The sequence below is a fragment of the Vipera berus genome (genome assembly GCF_964194415.1).
Source record: "Vipera berus genome assembly, chromosome: 3".
In the NCBI taxonomy this organism is placed as follows: Eukaryota; Metazoa; Chordata; class Lepidosauria; order Squamata; family Viperidae; genus Vipera; species Vipera berus.
Window position 1 is genome coordinate 67,232,874 of NC_138204.1, and position 17,693 is coordinate 67,250,566.

General features: G+C 40.3%; 2 protein-coding genes across 4 annotated transcripts in view; both read right to left on the reverse strand.

Annotated features, from left to right (window-relative positions):
• The window catches only part of MYSM1 (Myb like, SWIRM and MPN domains 1), a 34,602-nt gene extending 30,423 nt beyond the window's left edge, over positions 1-4,179 (reverse strand). For all 3 annotated transcript variants that reach the window (XR_014026028.1, XR_014026029.1, XM_081324638.1), the window contains exons 1-6: positions 4,079-4,179; positions 2,783-2,858; positions 2,260-2,330; positions 1,288-1,365; positions 992-1,018; positions 501-582 (exon numbers count right to left, since the gene is read on the reverse strand). Coding sequence is in view for 1 of the 3 variants with exons in the window: in XM_081324638.1 (XP_081180764.1) it covers positions 501-582; positions 992-1,018; positions 1,288-1,365; positions 2,260-2,330; positions 2,783-2,858; positions 4,079-4,155 (411 nt within the window). In the remaining 2 variants the exon portion in view is untranslated. The remainder of the gene's footprint in view (positions 1-500; positions 583-991; positions 1,019-1,287; positions 1,366-2,259; positions 2,331-2,782; positions 2,859-4,078) is intronic.
• Positions 4,180-8,644: 4,465 nt separating this feature from the next.
• Positions 8,645-10,894, reverse strand: LOC308666173 (CARD- and ANK-domain containing inflammasome adapter protein-like; the record flags this gene model as incomplete). Its single annotated transcript, XM_081324765.1, has 1 exon — positions 8,645-10,894. The coding sequence occupies one exon, from the start codon at positions 10,892-10,894 to the stop codon at positions 8,645-8,647; it is 2,250 nt and encodes a 749-aa protein (XP_081180891.1).
• Between the last annotated feature and the right edge of the window lie 6,799 nt (positions 10,895-17,693).

Genomic DNA, 17,693 nt, shown 5'->3' on the forward strand with positions numbered 1-17,693 from the left:
TAAGACTAAAGGATGGCTGATTATCACCAAAATTGCAGTAAATGGTCCAAGTAGAATTACAGATAGTCCTTGACTTACAACCATTCCTTAAGTGACTATTCAAAGTTACAACAGGATTGAAAAAGTGATTTTTCACTCTTACGTTGCAGCATCCCCATGGTCATGTGATCAAAATTAGGATGCTTGGCAACTGGTAGTATTTATGATGGTCATGTGATCCCCTTTTGCGACCTTCTGACAAGCAAAGTCAATGGGGAAGCCAGGTTCACTTAACAACCATGCTACTAACAACTGTAGTGACTCATTTAACAACTGTGGCAAGAAAGATCATAAAATGAGGCAAAACTCACTTAACTGTTTTGCTTAGCACAGAATTTTGAGGCTCAGTTGTGGTCATAAGTCAAGGACCACTTGTACTTTCTTGTTCCTTTTTAAACAATTATGTCGTATGGTTGTATTTAAAACCATTTATGTTAAATGTTAGCGTTTGTAATATTTACCAGTCCTTCTTCAAACTTTTCCTTTTCTTCGGTTGTCCACTTCAGTGAACTAGTTGCTGATTTTGTGATAGGTGAACGAAGCCTATCAGAAAGCAAAATACTTAATTTCACACACATGCACTTAAATAATTGGAAATAAAAGAGAATTGGCATGATCAACTGCCTTTACAAAAAATACTTAAGAGCATATCACATATCTAAAAAGTCACATTTTTTAAACCAAGGGTTTGGGTTCAGACTCTGAGACTTGTAGTATCTTGCATAGGATTTCCTATCACTCCACCATTCTGTTTTGGGAGTTGTTAGTGTGTACATGATATTAAAAATCTTTTGCCCTAATAGAAGGCTCTCACCAACAATATGCAATCTTGGAACAAGCCAATATGAATGCAAGAAACTCAATTATTTCAGAGTGTTTATAAATAACACAACAAATTCTACATGCATAAAACAACAATCTTAAACTTAGCTTTAGCATCAGAAGTACATACATGATTTTTGTTTCTTTCTTGTGTGGACTATGAAGTAAAAACAAGAAAAATAAATGTTACTTAATACTATATATTTAGTAGATATTTCTAAAATTATTTTTATAATGTGCAGATTTTTAAAATGTTTACCAGTATTCTGATTATATCCAGCTATTATTTTCAGTTTTAATTTTTATACATTGCAGAATGAAGGTGTGGTTTAAAATATTAAATTCTTGCTTTAAAAAAAATAGTGTGATCAAAAAGAACATTAAAGAACATTGATCCCCCCCCCAGTTTTACAGAGCAAATTTTACCTTTTTGTACATTTTTTATCAATTTCCTTCAGCTCGTGCCAATTTTTTTCTGGAAGCGACTTGCTAGACAAATAATATCTGAAATATATTAAGGACTTCAGAAAGTACACTATCGTGAGAGAAAATTTTTCACAGGAATGTTTGAGCAGTTATTAAAAGCAGTGTCATTGAAAACCAATGAATTTGCATATGTTGTAACACATGAAGTATTGTAATAACACCACATAATGCTTGCACAACACTTGGTTAATGAAGAAAAATAATCCCACATGTATTATGAAAGCTTAATGTGCTTATAACTGAAACCCAAGACAACATAGATAAGATGCATAAAATTTGTCTGTACCACCACTCACGTTCAGTGAAATTAGAATAATTTTACTTGGAGGAATGTTGTCCATGGGGTCGCGATGGGTCGGACACGACTTCACAACTAACAACAACAACAACTTTTTCTTTCCTAATAAAGAAGAATATTTTGAAGCTCGGGATTGAGATGAAAGGTATTTGGTGCTCTCTGAGCTTGGTTGTTCTCTTGCAGATGTTTCATTATCAAACCTTCAAATATTTAGCAGTTCCCTCTTATACTTTTTTAAAATAAGTTTCAAAACATGGAAAAAGCAAAAATCTACCCAGGAATCACAAAAACTGGTGGTAGACAAACCAATCACAGTACATAACCCAAGTTCTTCCTCTTCACATAGCACAACTGAGCTTATTCACACAGGTATGTTATATTAATCTATGAAAAGAATCATTCATGCTTTATGTCCTTGTAGGTCTAATCAACAAGGACATAAATAATAGTCCTTTTTTCAGAGGATTACGAGACTGTTGGCAAAAGAAAGTATCTTGGGAAATAAGCATGAGGAACAAATTATTACAGAACTAGTCATAATCTTTAGATATACCTGCTGAATTACAAATCTGCATTACAGCTCTTTTTCTCACTTTTTAGTAAGAAAAGGATACTCTTCTTCCAGAAGCATCTTCTCAATGACAGCCTTATTTTCTTCACTAATTGTACTATCAAGACTCCAAGGCTAAGAGAAGAAAACAGCAGTTACACAACATTAATTCTCATATCAGGAGTGGTATGAAGAGAAAGAGGAATCCTCTAAGATGCAAAGTGAAAAAATAGTCATATTTGTAGGAAAACTCAGAAAACCTGAGGTAAAACGTGGTTTAAAAAAATAATATAAATTAGTAAAATTTCATCCTTTCCTTAGAAACCCAAAAAGGAACAGGAAAAGGAACATAATAAGCATGCCTTGAAAAGAAAAAAGACATATACATAAACCTACTGCACATAACTAGCTATGTCATATTTGTTCTGGGCTTAAATATTTTTTTATGAACACTGCATATATTTTCTTTCTGCCTATGGTAGTTTATACACCAAAGTAGATGGAAATTGAAACATATCATAAAACATTTGTCCAAAAATACAAAGAATGAGAACTCATTCTTCCATTATATTCTGTAGTTTACTTACAAGAACCACATCTGTTCTCCAAGTAGAATCAAGGTAGTGATCTTGAAGTAAACTGGATGATGGATATTGGTAACTTCTGGAATGAAAAGCCGAAGAATAAAGATTATCACAGGCATGGTATTTTAATACTTTTTAAATGTCATATAATATTGCTCTGCCCTTGATCCTACCCATTTGTCTTTACAAGAACATATGGATTACCAAATAATACTGTACGACAAGAACAGGCTGAACTAGAGAGCGGGTTTAAACGTTGCCACAAGAGACCCCAAGTCCAGCTCCCTCCCTTATCTAATGCCAAGTTAGCTTTGACTATTAGTTGACTAGATTCTTATTTATAGGTAGCAATAATAAACTCTAGTGTGATGAATAATATTTGACACTGAAGAAGATTTTAACTATTGGGAGAGTAAAAGTGAAAGAAGGGAGGGGTACATTCAGTCTTGCAAGATTCTGTTAATGTAACCTTACAATAAAGATAAAGCTAGTACTCCAAGTTGTGCTTCTCGTCTAGACAACAGTTGCAAGGTTTACAAATAGTAAAAAGACATCATGAACTCTAACTGAAACATCTGAAGGCTGCCACAGTTTACAAATACACCACTCCATCCCATGCTCTGTTTGCAAAATTAACCGGCCAAAAGCTTTATTTTGATAAATACAAGAGAATAGCTCGGGAGTGCAAGGGATGGCGTCTCCACCCCTTCCACCATCATTTCAGTCTTCTAAAAAAAAACCCAGAATAGATAAATTATCTGATAAAGTCTGCTTTACCTAACCCGCGCGAGAACGAGTATGATTCTGGGAGACCGACGGAATGAAACATCTTCCCCTAAGATGTTTCATTTTAGCCAGAAGCCCTAGATCAGTGTTTCTCACCACTGGCTACTTTAAGACGTGTGGACTTCAACTCCCAGAATTCCTCGGCCCGCACGGTGGATGTATAATTCTGGGAGTTGCAGTCCACAGAATTTAAAATGGCCAAGGTTGAGAAAGGCTGTCCGAGCCCCAGGGAAGTGGAACGACGGACCTCAACCAGCCATCGCAACGCAAAAGGGTCTAGACCAAGGGTAGGCAACCTCGGCTCTTTTATGACTCATGGACTTCAACTCCCAGAATTCCTGAGCCAGCCAAGCTGGCTCAGGAATTCTGGGAGTTGAAGTCCATGAGTCATAAAAGAGCCGAGGTTGCCTACCCCTGGTCTAGACGAACGGCATTGCACGAGGCCTCTCCTCGGAAGACAGAACCATCTTCCCGATTGCCAGGTTGGCAGCCCAAAAGCTCGCCCTTTCTTACCCAGGCTGCGCTTCCGCAGCAGGTCCCACCGTCGAGTCCCCCTCGACATCGACATCCAACTCTTCCACAGCCTCCATAGTGGCACCTCCACCGGATCTCGCGGTGACGACACAGGAAGGGAGTCAAATGTCCCGCCTGGGCTGGCGCGTCTTCCGCCCTGGAACTCGGGCGTGGGTGACGTTCCAGGAGACAGACTCTAGATCCGCGCATGCGCAAAGGGCAACGGGCTCCCCGTTGCTCTTGCTTCCGCCCTTAGTTGCTTCGGGGTGGGGGGAAAACGGGAGTCGGGTGGAAGGATGCTGTGGAAAGACCAATGTGGCGAGAGAAAGAACAGAGGGGAAAATAAACAGTGTGCGAATCACTTATTCGTGTGTTTGTAGATGTTTTCAAGGCTGTAGCAGCAAAATGCCGCTATAGAAGACAGCCTTGCTTTAAAATAGGACTGCCAGATCTGAGCTGCGAAAGGCTGTGCATTTCCTGAGTCTCTGCCTCCACCTAAGGGTCCTTCCGATTTTTTTAAAGACAATTCTGGTTCAGCAGTTGAGAATATCTTCCAAACTGAGTACAGGTAGTCCTCAACTTACGACTAGAATTGAGCCCCAGATTTATGTTGCTAAGAGAGACAGTTGTTCAGTGAGTTTTGTCCCATTTTACTACCTTTCTTGCCGCAGTTGTTAAGTGATTCATTGCAGTTGTTAAGTGAGTAATGTGAGAAGGCAGCCCCCCTCCAGAGAAGGAAATATTAAAAGGGCAGAAAAATATATTTCCTCAAAGGATCTTAAAGAGTCAGAAAAGCGTGCCCAGTTTTTCTTAATAGCCTCAAGTCTCCCTCCCCCAAGCAGAAACCAGCTCTGTAGACATGCAGATTAATCATTCAGGAAAGTTGGAGCCCTCCAGCTAGAAGTTTAGGAAGACAAAGACCCCTAAAATCTACATACCCCACCCAAACTCTAGGACAGGACATAATAGGATTAACCCACAGATGCCAAAGGGGCACACTCAGACTCAGGTCAAAGTACATGACACAGGAAATACAAAGCCTCAAACAGGAAACAACTCCAAACAAAAGCCCAAGAGGATATAAAACCCACTCCCTACTACATGTGCTCACTCTCTTTTCTTACAGAGCCATCTTTCTGTCTGGCTCTCCTCTTCAATAAACAACAACCTTCTTTCTAAAGCAGTTGCCATGTTTGTTTATTCCCAGCTTGGACTGGACCCAATGAAGATTTTTTCCTTCAACGGTAACGTTTAAGTGAATCTGGTTTCCCCATTAACTTCACTTGTCGGGAGGTTGCAAAAGTTGATCACATGACCCCATAATCTCTTTACTTAGCAGGCTCAACATATTATGAAGATTAATTGGAAAGATAATCAGTTCCATTAACTTCAATGAAAGTACTTACAAGCAAGATTATAATAACAGACACGCTCTTGTATTTGAAAAGCTTTTTAAAATGTTGATAAATCTGCAATAGACAATCATATGCATAAAATTATTCTTTTAAACTAAAATACTCAAATGTTGTATAGCAGAAGTTATGAAAGTCTGTATTCTGAACTGAATTTAACTGAATAAGAGTTTAGGCTGGTGTTGAAAGAAAAATCATCCAGTCCAAGGTGGGAATAAGCAAAATGGAAAATGCTTTAGAAATAAGGTTCTTGTTTATTTAGTTGCCAGAAATTAAAGTGACAGCAGCACGTTTCTGGGGTGGCTGACCACATGGTGCTGGGAGTGGTGGATTTTTATATCTTCTTGGGCTTTTGTGTTTGGATTTGTTCCTGTGGCATGAACTTTGACCTGAGGTTCAGTGTGCCCTTCTGGTATTCTAATGGTGGTTGGTTAATCCTGTTATTTCCTAAAGGTCATGTCCTGTTACCTGGGGCTGTGGCTGATGGCTATGTCCTGTGTTGGAGTTTTTTGGGCGAGGAGTTGTTGGTTCTAGGGATCTTTGTCTTTCTAATCCAGGGGTGTCGAACTTGCAATGTCATGTGACGTGTCGCAACATATCATGACTTTTTTGCCATTGCCAACAATGGGGTGGGCACAGTTTCACTATGATGCATCCAGCCCATGGGCCGGCAGTTTGACACCCTGTTCTAATCCCATTAGCTCTAAACTTCCTGGCTCCAGTCTTTCTGAAAGGATTATCAAATCTGCATTTCTACAGACCTGGTCTCTACTTGTGGGGGGTGAGGTTTCTGCCTAAGATTTTCTATTATTCCTTTGGACAAATATATTCTGCTTTTTTAACATCCCCATCTCTGGGGATGGGGGGTTGCTGGTAATATGTTTCATTAAAGACTCAGAGACCATCATAATACAGAGCTATGGCATTTGCATTGAAGTGGCCATGTCCAAATATGCTAGAGAATTCCTGGAAGTCTGGCACTCAAACACATCAGCAATCAACAGGCACGTAGAAATGCAGTAAACAACATCTACATAACATTCAAAAGACACAGTCAAAAAGCCAAAAGGAAACAAAACCCCCCCAAAACACTTCTTCACCAGTAATCAACACCCGTATGAGCAGAGATTAACATCAAGGTTAACCAACAATCAAGAAGCAAACAAAGTCCCAGCGAAGGAACTGGGAACAAGCAAACAATAAACAATAGCGCAGTCAAGGAACCACCATAACCACTCCCACCTACGCCGAAGGGCAAGTCACGAGAATATAAAATGAGATCAAACCTCCCTCCGTACTAACACTGATGATGTTATCTAGTTTGGTAATGAAATGTCTGCAAGAAAACAACCAAGCTCAGAGAACACCAAAGGACCCCACAGTCAAAGATTTTAACAACAGTCTTCTGACAATTACTTAGAAGAATATACAGGTAAGTCCTCAACTTGCGACCACAACTGAGCCCAAAATTTATGTTGCTAAGTGAGACACTTGTTAAGTGAATTTTGCTCCATTTTACACCCTTTCTTGCCACAGTTGTTAAGCATTTCACTACAGCTGTTAAGTTAGTAACACAGTTGTTAGGTGAATCTGACTTCCCCATTGGCTTTGCTGGTCAGAAGGTAGCAAAAGGTGATCATGCGACCACTGGATGCTGCAGCGGTCATAAATATGGGTGAGTTGCCAAGCGTCCCCAATTTTGGTCACATGACATTGGGGATGCTACAATGGTTGCAAGTCATAAGTCATTCTTTTCAGTGCTGTTGTAACTTTGAATGGTCACTAAATGAACTGTTGTAAGTTGAGGACTACTTGTTCAGGGTTTTATTTCCAAGCAAACCTTTCCATGTTAGGGTGTAAAATAAGAGGCATTCTTATTCTCAAGAAAAGAAATTAAGTAATATTTCCTCAATTGCCTGAAAACCTGATGTAAGACTTCCTGAGTTTGTTAACAATAAGAGTGTGTATTACACATATGTGGGGCAAATTACCGTACAGAGGGAGTAGGAGGCACCATCAGTACAATTTGGCTTTATTAAGAACAACTTTCGAAACATCCAGTATAGTAATGTTTTCATTATATAAAATGTGTGGCAATACTTTGTCTTTAAACTATCAAATGCATTTCTGTTACAGTTTCTGTATTCTAAACAAAAGAATATTGATCTAATACAATAATGTGGTAACTAGCTTCCAGGTTTACTTTGGGTCATATCCATTTATGTGTTAATACGTAGAGTAATAAAACTTTACATTATGCTATACTTGGTGCTAACATCAACACATTTTATAGGAATGCAGCCATGTAATATCTATATTTCATTGCTGGATATAGGGTAGTTACAAGCTTCATAGTGTAAGCAGTCTTATTTATTTATACTAAAGCCGATAACCTCACTTTCACCTCTCTGAAAATTGGATCCCTGAAGCTGCTATTGTCCATTCAAAAACAACAACTACGTATTAACAGAAATAAAATGGGTCAATGTATATAAATCAAGAGAAATGAAATTGATTGTAATAATTCTAGAGCTAGAACAAAACTATAAACAATTGAATAAAATCAAGCCTTGCTGAAGAACACAGGCTAGATAGGAAGAAAACGTCTTAAATTTCTACAGCAGAGTATTTTGCAGGTTTGCTACTACTGTGACAAAGAAGTTGCCTCTAGCTGCCCTATAGAAGGCAACTTAATCTCTAGGATGGGGTACATATACATGATAGAGAATAGAATCAGAACTTTTTAATGTAATCTGCTTGGGCCACAATTGCTATTCTAGAAAAATGTAGTATCTTTAACATAATTTTAACTGTGTCTGGAGTTGTGAGTCAAATTGTACAAATAAATAGGTCAGAAGGTGTTTTTTTTAAAGTTGCTACCTTGATCAAATTTATAATCCTCTGTCCACTACCACCTGGGCATATTTAATTGGTTTTTTTCTCAAAAGAGCCAGTTAAAGATAAATTGGGAATGTTTCATCCCTGCAGTGAAAAGCCAACTATTGATTGACTGAGAAGATGTAGTATTTTGGTGAGTATAATCTATAAACCTAAACATCTTGGGGCAAACTATATGCATTAATTAGATACAGTATTTCACTGGATCCCTTAAGTTAAATGTACAAGGTGTATCTATAATACCCTCTTTGCAAATCTATCTTATCAAAAACATTTTCTTTTTCAAAAGATTAACAATTTGAGCTTGGTGCTCAGTGACATTGGATTCTGCTACTTGCAATGGGGTCTTCTTCACGCTATTAGTAGCCTGTAGATTTGCTTTATCTCCTGCAGACCAGTTGAGCAGTGCTCTTACAGAGTCAAAATGACCAGCTTTGCAAGCACAGTGCAATGGGGTATCTTTATTATTGTCTAAGGCATTAATAGCTGAGCCATTGCTCAACAAAAAATCTATTAGATTGCTGTGTCCATGTTCTGCTGCGAGATGCAAAAGTGTCTTTCTCCAAATATTTTTGTCATTGATATTTTTATTATCTCCCACCATCAAAAGTTCTTTTAATATTTCCACATTCCCGTTGATAGCTGCATAATGCATTGGTGTGCAGCCATCCATGTCTTTGCTTGCAACTCTAGTCTTTTTAGCCAGCAGGGCTTTCACTGCATAAAAATGGCCTCCCAAAGTTGCAAAATGAAGTGGGGTCTTTTTCTCTTTATCTGTTGCATTTGGATCTGCCTTGAAATTCAGAAGCAGCTCCACCATTGCAGGATTCCCCATTTCAGCTGCAAGATGAAGAGGTGTCTTTGATCGTTTATTCTTGAGGTTGACATTGGCTCTACGTTGCAACAGCTTTAGAGCTATATCAGTGTGACCTTTATCACTCGCCATGTGCAATGGAGTGAACAGATCTATGGTGACTGCATCAATTTTAGCTCCTCCTTCAATTAGGAGGTCAACTAACGCTCCTCTATTGTATAGTGCAGCAACATGGAGGGGCGTTTGATTTCCTTGAGCTGTGATGTTAGGATCTATTCCCTTCTGCAGAAGCATCTGTGCAATAGAAGAGGCCCCAGCTTCAACTGCTAGGTGTAAGGGGCTACTTAAGTTAGGGGCCTTGTCCTTCAAGCTGGCTCCCTTCTCAATAAGAACTTTTGCTGACTTGATCTTCCCCATTTTACACGCCAAAAGCAATGGTGTGTACTGCTCATTACGGACATTAATGTCTATCCCTCTTTCAATTAAAGCTGCCACAATGCCATGCAGATCTTTTCCTATGGCTTTAAACAGGGCTGATACCATAGATTCAGATGATAACCCTCTGGCATATTCCAGCAATATTTTGAAGAGAGATTGGTTGTTGCTGTTAAAGGTGGCATCAATTATGCTGGAATCAACTTTGGCTCCACCTTCCAACAATACCTTGACAGTCTTCTCATGTCCCTGAGACACAGCATAGCTCAAAGCCGTCTGGCCTTTCTCATCCCTGGCATTTACGAAAGCACCATTTTTTAAAAGGATTTGAACCAGGTCACTCTCATCCTTGAGAGCAGCCATGTGCAGGAAGTTGTGCTGATTCTTGTGTCGTCTTGCCTCTTCTTTTAAGATGTTCTTTAGAACATGCATGTGCTGGTTCTGGTTGGCCAAGTGAAGAGGGGTTTTGCCTTCTTGATCCAAACTGTACATGTTGGCACCAGCTTGGAGCAGCCTGTTCATGGCTTTATCATGACCTTTCTCAGTGGCTCTGTGCAGTGGGGTTCTTCCTTTGTTATCCCTTACCTCTTGTTTGGCACCTTTGCTGATTAAATAGTCAATTATCTCAGTGTGCCCGTGAGCTGCTGCAATGTGTAAGAGAGTCTCATTTGCAGAGTTTGTTGCATTCACATTAGTCACGTTTAAGGCTTTTTCCAGATCAGAAAGAATTCCTTTCCTCACCAAGTCAAAGATGGTAGGAACATTGTCTAGGGATTGTCTTGCTGCCAAAGTGGATTTTGATTTAGGTTTATCATAAATCCTCTTTTTTTGCTTAATAGATCTAGGGCTATCTTTTTTCCCTTGATGGGAAGCCTTATCCTTTTGAACCCATCCTTTATCTTTTTCAAGGAGATACCCTATCAGTTGTCTTCTGGCATCTCCAATTTTCTCATTCACATCAGTCACATAATTCCTTATATTGCTATATAAATGTGGCTCTACCTCTTTCAAGCAGGGATAAAAAAAGAGCCTGCACGCTCGCTCACCTTGAGAAGCCAAGATATCCAAAACGCGGGAGTTCTTTGCCATTCGTGTTCTATAGTAGGACAAAACCATTTTTTTCTCAGACGTAAGGACACCTTTTTCTATCAGCCAGTCCAGAAGGTGATCGGGGTTTTTTATGCCTTCCACAAGTTCATTCTTTTTCATTTTCAGTACTTCTGTGGCATATGGATTTGTGAATAAGCTAGAATACATTCTGTCTTTAGATGACTACCATACACCGAACCTTTTGAAGTTCAGCATTTACGGTAATTGTAGCTCATTGAGGTTTATGCCAACAAATATTGCGGTGGCTCAGCTAGAAAAATCAGGAACAGACTTCCCTTCCTGCAAAAAGCATAAACTCTTCACCTTTCTCTGTTCAGTGCCACTCATGTCTGGTTCTTTTTTCTGTTGCTCAATAACAAAGTTGACAAATGTAAAAGAAAAACCCACAAAAGACAAAATACAGTTCAATTAAAAAGTATTCCAGGACACCAGTAGACCAATATGCTGTAACAAAAATCTGTGTCTCAGAATTTGTATCTAAGCGCTTGATGGAATAGAAATATTTTTCATTATTTGCCATGAGAGCCATCTGTCAATATGTCAGTAATTACTGTAACCAGCAGGCTGTTTACTGTTGCTATGAAACTGGACTTTGTGTAACGTTGAGATAAAATAGTAAGCACTGAGTTAATTAAACAAAGGCCTTTTGTGCTGTGTTCAGGAAATGCATTCCTATATTACTAACAAAAGTAAGCCAAGTAGGATTTATTTTAGCAAGAAGTCTCCTTGTTGTTAAAGTTCTGGTGATAAATAGCATCCATATCTCTTTCTCCCCCCCCTCCCTCTTTTTTCTCTTTCTCTCCCTCCTCCCCCCCACTCCATGGGTGTGTAAAGAATGTTTTGCACATTTTGGTAAAGAACATATGTGGGGAAAGTTAAGTTTCAAGTTTAGAAAACAGACTAATTTAATAATAGGCATTTTGATTAAAACGATTTGAGAATATTACAATGACATCTGATAAATAGCAGGTTAAAACAATCCTATCAGTAATTACAGGAGGAGGGAAGATAGATTGAACTTGACGCTACAATAGTAGAATAACTGCTATAGCTATATATCGCTCCTATGTGTGCTCAGCTTATCTAAAATGGTAGAAATGTCAGAAATTCTTTACCCAGCATTGTATACACCTAGAACTATCTTGATGAGGACTGATGACTTATAATTTGCACCCATGGAGAACTGAAAAACTTATACTTAGTACATTCCATTAACAATATTTCCTGTACTGTCAGTTCCTGGGTTAAGAACATCTGACTTGAGGGCAACTTGTTCTTATGAACAGGTTACCTATTACTAAAAATGGCAGATGGCATTCTTCTTCCCCAAACCGATGAACCACTGAAGCCTTGTGTTTTTAATATACAACCTGTTTCCAGCAGTTCATGAAAACATTGTGCTATTTCAGTGGTTCATCGGTTCGAGGAAGGAGAATGCCATCCACCATTTTTAGTACCGTATTTTCCGGCGTATAAGACGACTGGGCGTATAAGACGACCCCCCCAACTTTTGAGGTGATTTTAAAGATTTTTCGTCTTATACGCCGGAAAATCGCAGGGCAGGCTGGCGGGAGCCAGCAGGGCAGTCCTGCGCACGCGCGCACTCCCCGGCTGCTCCTTAGCAGCAGGGGAGTGCGAGCGTGTGCAGGACTGCCCTGCCGGCTCCCGCCAGATGCTCTTCCCTCTTGAGGCAGCATCGCTCCCTGGCTCCTAAGGAGTCCTCGGGGATGCTGCCTCAAGAGGGAAGGGCGTCGGGCGGGAGCCGGCAGGGCAGTCCTGCACACGCGCGCACTCCCCAGCTGCTAAGGAGCAGCCGGGGAGTGCGCGCGTGCGCAGGACTGCCCTGCTGGCTCACGCCAGACGCTGATTTTCCGGCGTATAAGACGACTGGGTGTATAAGACGACCCCCCCAACTTTTGAGGTGATTTTCATGGGTTAAAAAGTCGTCTTATACGCCGGAAAATACAGTAATAATAACTCATAATGAGTTCAGACTTACATACAATTTCGAATTAAAGACAGACTGGGGAACAGTTCTCATTCTTACCCCAGGGACTGTCTGTATATCAATCATGACCATGGCAGCAATGATTTCATCATTGACAGGTCCCTGTTATTTGTCTAGGAAGCAGTGTAAATCCACAAACACGATTTTGAAGCCCAATATGCAATTATCCAGGAAGGTAGGCCTTCTATAACTCAGGGAACAGCAGATAATTTACAACTTGGTAGGTTGAAGGAATCACTTTAAACAGAATGATCAAACATTTTCAACAACAGCTCACTACTTAATATGCCATGTGCATGTGGTTGAAAAATGTGTGAAAACAGAAGAAACAGAATATTTGCTGGGGTTTTTTTTAAGTATTATGCAGACATGGTGAATTGGATGTTTGAAACTATGCTAGCATTGAAGCATTTTTTCTTTATAGGTCTGCATGCAGCTAAAGGGAGGAAAATTGGTGCGAATATGAATGTCTGGAAAAGCGATATGCTGAGTTGTTTGGCTTTTTGTATCTGATTGAAATGTACCCATTAAACAGCCAAGACATTTTGTTTGTTTAAACTAGTAATGCTGGCCCAGTTACTGGGACAGCAAGTTAATCGCTACGGCACTTGAAAGAAGAAGATGAGTGTTTTAAATTAATTGTTTAGTCTTCCTATCTGGCTTTGAAGGTCTCTGCGCTTTGAAGCTTTCAGGGTTTTGGATTCCAAGATGAATTTGCTTCTTAATGTAACAGCCTGCTTTCAAAAACAGCATACTTAGGCAGTGCAACATTTGTTTGACATGATTTTTTTTTCTCTTTGTCTGGGAGAACAAAATATGAATTATCTTTTCAAGGCAAATATTACATCAGCTTCTTGCCATTTATGGCTGGAGGTTTTTACTAAACCCAGAAGAGGTCACTGTTTCTCTTTTGAGCCTCTCTGACAGCCACCCTTGGAAGTAGCTTTAAAATATTTAGAGACCTGGAACCTGTTAAAATGGGGCATGCCATGCAACTGAATGATTTCCAATATCTTCATTATATTCTCCAGGGAATCTGGCTTAACATAACAGCTGGATTGGATGAACATAAATATATCAGTAGTGAGTGAAGTTGTGTTATTAATGTTTCCCAGCATGCATTTTAATTTGAGATTTAGCCATTGAAGCACAACTTGTATTTAAATCGTTGCCTGGACTTTTATTGAAAACATTCGACATCTTTGTTACAAGCTAGGCAGCGACTTGGGTTGAAATTGAGATGTTGAATGTTTTCATTTTATTTTTGGAGAATGCCTTGCTTGAAGGACTAGGGACTTGTCCTGGTATTTAAAAGCTATAAATAGGCTTACTGGGGTCGTCCCAGTTTTAAACTTCAACTCAGGTGTCCCTGATTACAACAACAACAACAAAATACCCAAAAAGTAGGGCTGCACAAACAAACAGGGAAAACCAGCGAATGCTCAGCTTTGTCTGTGCAAATCTGCTGATCTTGAGTGTTGTGCCCCCTTAATTGATTGAAAATATGTCATGCCTAGCTGTAAGCACCTGGGTGGTGAATATATATCTTATAAAATTGAAAAGTTTGTTTGTTTGTTTTTTGGCATAATGGAGACCATTCTTGTGCTCTGATTTTCCTCGCAACCACAATTTAGCCCAACATTTCTGTAGCTTAGTGAGACATTTGTTAAATGGGTTTTGCCCCATTTTACGGCCTTTCTTGCCACAGTTGTTAAGTAAATCGCTGCAGTTGATAACTTAGAAACCCGGCTGTTAAGTGAATCTGGCTTCCCCATTGATTTTGCTTGTCATAAGGTCGGAAAAGGTCATCACCTGACCTTGGGACACAGCAATGGTCATAGGTATGAACCACTTGCCAAGCATTTGAATTTTGATCACTTGATCATGGGGATGCTGCAAAGGTCGTAAATGTGAAAAATGGCCATGTCATTTTTTTTTTCAGTACCGTTGTAACTTTGAGCGGTCACTAAATGAAGTCTTGACTAGCTGTATCTGTTCGATTTGCCTCCGTGTTATTTAGAAATAATTTCAGTTATTAAAACACATTTTGCACTAACAGGAAGTGAGATGATGTTCATAGGCTAAATGGAATCTTCTGGCATTCAGTTCCTCCCTGCTGCTGTACACTGCATCCACGTGTCACTTGTTGGGCCTGCCTGAGGCCTAGGTGCTTTTAGTGTTGCTAAGGTTGCTAAGAGCACCAGTTTTACAAACTAGCTTTATAAAACCCTAGTAAGACCACACCTGGAATTCTGTAGCCAATATTGGTCACTGTATCACAAAAAAGATGTCGAGAGTTTGGAAAAAATTCAGAGAAGAGCAACTAAGATGATCAAAGGCCTGGAGACTAAAACATACGAAGAACGGCTGGAGGACTTGGGTTTGGCTAGTCCACGGGTCGGCAACCCGCGGCTCCGGAGCCGCATGCGGCTCTTTGAGCCGTCTCCTGCGGGTCCCAGCCGCCCGGTGCGCGCGCACCTCTTCGAACGGGCAGTGGTGCACGCGCACCTCTCCAAATCAAGAGTGGCACCGCCCATTCTGAGAGGTGCACGCGCACCTTTCCGAAGGGCAGAGGTGCGCGCGCACCTCTCCAAGCCGCCGCCGTCCCGTCCGGAGACCTGCCGCGTTCGTCAAACATTGACGAACATGGCAGCTGTGCAAACAGGATGGCGGCGGTTTGGAGAGTGCGCACGCACCTCTCGGAATGGGTAGTGGCGCCACTTCTTGCGAAAGCTGCCGCAGCACGTTTGCAGGCTGCCGAAAGCGGCAGCTTTGCAGACGGGCCGTCGCTGTCGCGCAACCGGGAACCGGTTCCATCACACATAAAAAAAGGCAACTGCGCGCGTCCGCGCATGCGCAAGAAAAACCCGTTTTGCGCATGCGCAAAACATTTTTTGCGCGTGCATGGACGCACGCACGCGCTCCCACTTTTTTTTATGTGTGATGGAACCAGTTCCCAGTGGCTCTTTTCCTTTTTCGGGTTGCCGACCCCTGGGCTAGTCTAAAGAAAAGAAGAAATAGGGGAGACATGATAGCAGTATTCCAGTACTTGAGGGGCTGCCACAAAGAAGAGGGGGTCACATGGTTCACCAGAGCATCAGAGGGAAGGACGAGAAATGATGGTTGGAAACTGATCAAACAAAGAAAGCAACCTAGAATTAAGGAGAAACTTCCTAACAGTGAGGACAATTGACCAGTGGAACAGCTTGCCTCCAGAAATCATGGGCGCTCCATCACTGGAGTTTTTTAAGAAGAGACTAGACAATCACCTGTCTGAGATGGTATAGGTTCTGCTGCTTAAGTGGGGGGCTAGACTAGAAGACTTCCAAGGTCCCTTCCAGCTCTATTCTATTCTAGTGGTTAAGGCACCAGACCAGAAAGTGGGGAACTGTGAGTTCTAGTACCACTATAGGCATGAAAACTGGCTGGGTGACTTTGGGCCAGTCACTCTCACTCTCACAACCCACTTCACAGGGTTGTCGTCATGGGGAAAATAGGAGGAGGGAGGAATATTATGTACATTCACCATCTTATTTATCAAAATAATAAAGGCGGGATAAAATCTAATAAATAATAACATAAATTAGAATATCACTAGGTTGTTCTTAAATTTATTTGAAAATAAATCTCACTGGATTATGGTTTAACCAAGGCTGGTCCTTTCTTTACTACTTTGTTTTCTTCACTACCAATGCCATGTCAGCATCCCTATGTGATTATTTATCTAATTTCATACATCCTCCGTAGGATGTTATACTTCATTTCATACTTCGTATTTACTTCTTTGGAAGAAAGCTTCTTTAAAATTATAACACTCATTTAGACAAACATTTTTAAGACTGCCTGCTAACATTTAAAACAAATTTAGGGAAGAATTTTAGAACTTTTTCCCAGGTAAAGGTGTTAAGATTGCTACTTAAAATTGTATTACAGTGTATTATTTAACAAACACAGTCACCTTTTGCAGGGATATTCAGAAATAATTCACCCATTGGCCAAGTGTGAAACTGACTACCAGTAATCCAATCATGGTTTATGTATCATTTTTCATATAGGACATTTACTGTAACTTCAAATTACAGCTAATCCTTGACTTACAACCACATTTGAGCCCAACATTTCTGTTCCTGACGAAGGCAGTTATTGAGTAAGTTGTGCCCCACTTTTTTGCCAGGGTTGTTAAGCAAATCACTGCGGTTGTTAAGTGAATCATGTAGTTGTTAAACGAATCTGGCTTCCCCCATTGACTTTGCTTGTCGGAAGCCAGCTGAGATTACAAATGGTGATGACTTGACTGCAGGATAGTGCAACCATCATACATACGTGCCACTTACCACGCACACAAATTTTGATCACATGACCATGGGGATTCTACAGTGATTGTCAGTGTGAAAAGCAGTGGATGCTAAATGTTGTAAGATATTTGGGCTTCTGCCAGTTTGCCACCTTGCCCTTCCTTCTTTTGCTTTCGTTCTAGTAATAGTATTTATATGCCATCCATCTCATTATCCAAAGCAACTCTGGGTATTAGGGTATTGTGAGCTGCTGTTTCTATTTTATCATTTTTATACTGCCATTTATCATTTTTATACTGTCTGGTATATTGTGAGGTACCCAGAATAATTTGGAGTAAAAGAGATATCACTCTGAATTTAAAATAATAAACAGAACAGGTCACTCAGTCCAATGAGGCTAATTTCCCGATAAACATAAAATTGCAGTTCAAGACATGAGCGGCAACTTCTATCTCCTTTTCTATCCACCAGTCAGAGGTTGCACACATGCGCATGTGGATATATTCAGGTGTGCCCCCATTCACAGTAAGTGTTGCATGCTGTCTCTCTTGGATGCCCAAACAAGGACAGACTTTGGAGACAGGCAGAGTTGGGGGAAAATGCCTTCTCACAGTTCTCTATTAGGCCGTTAGTTGGTCATCAA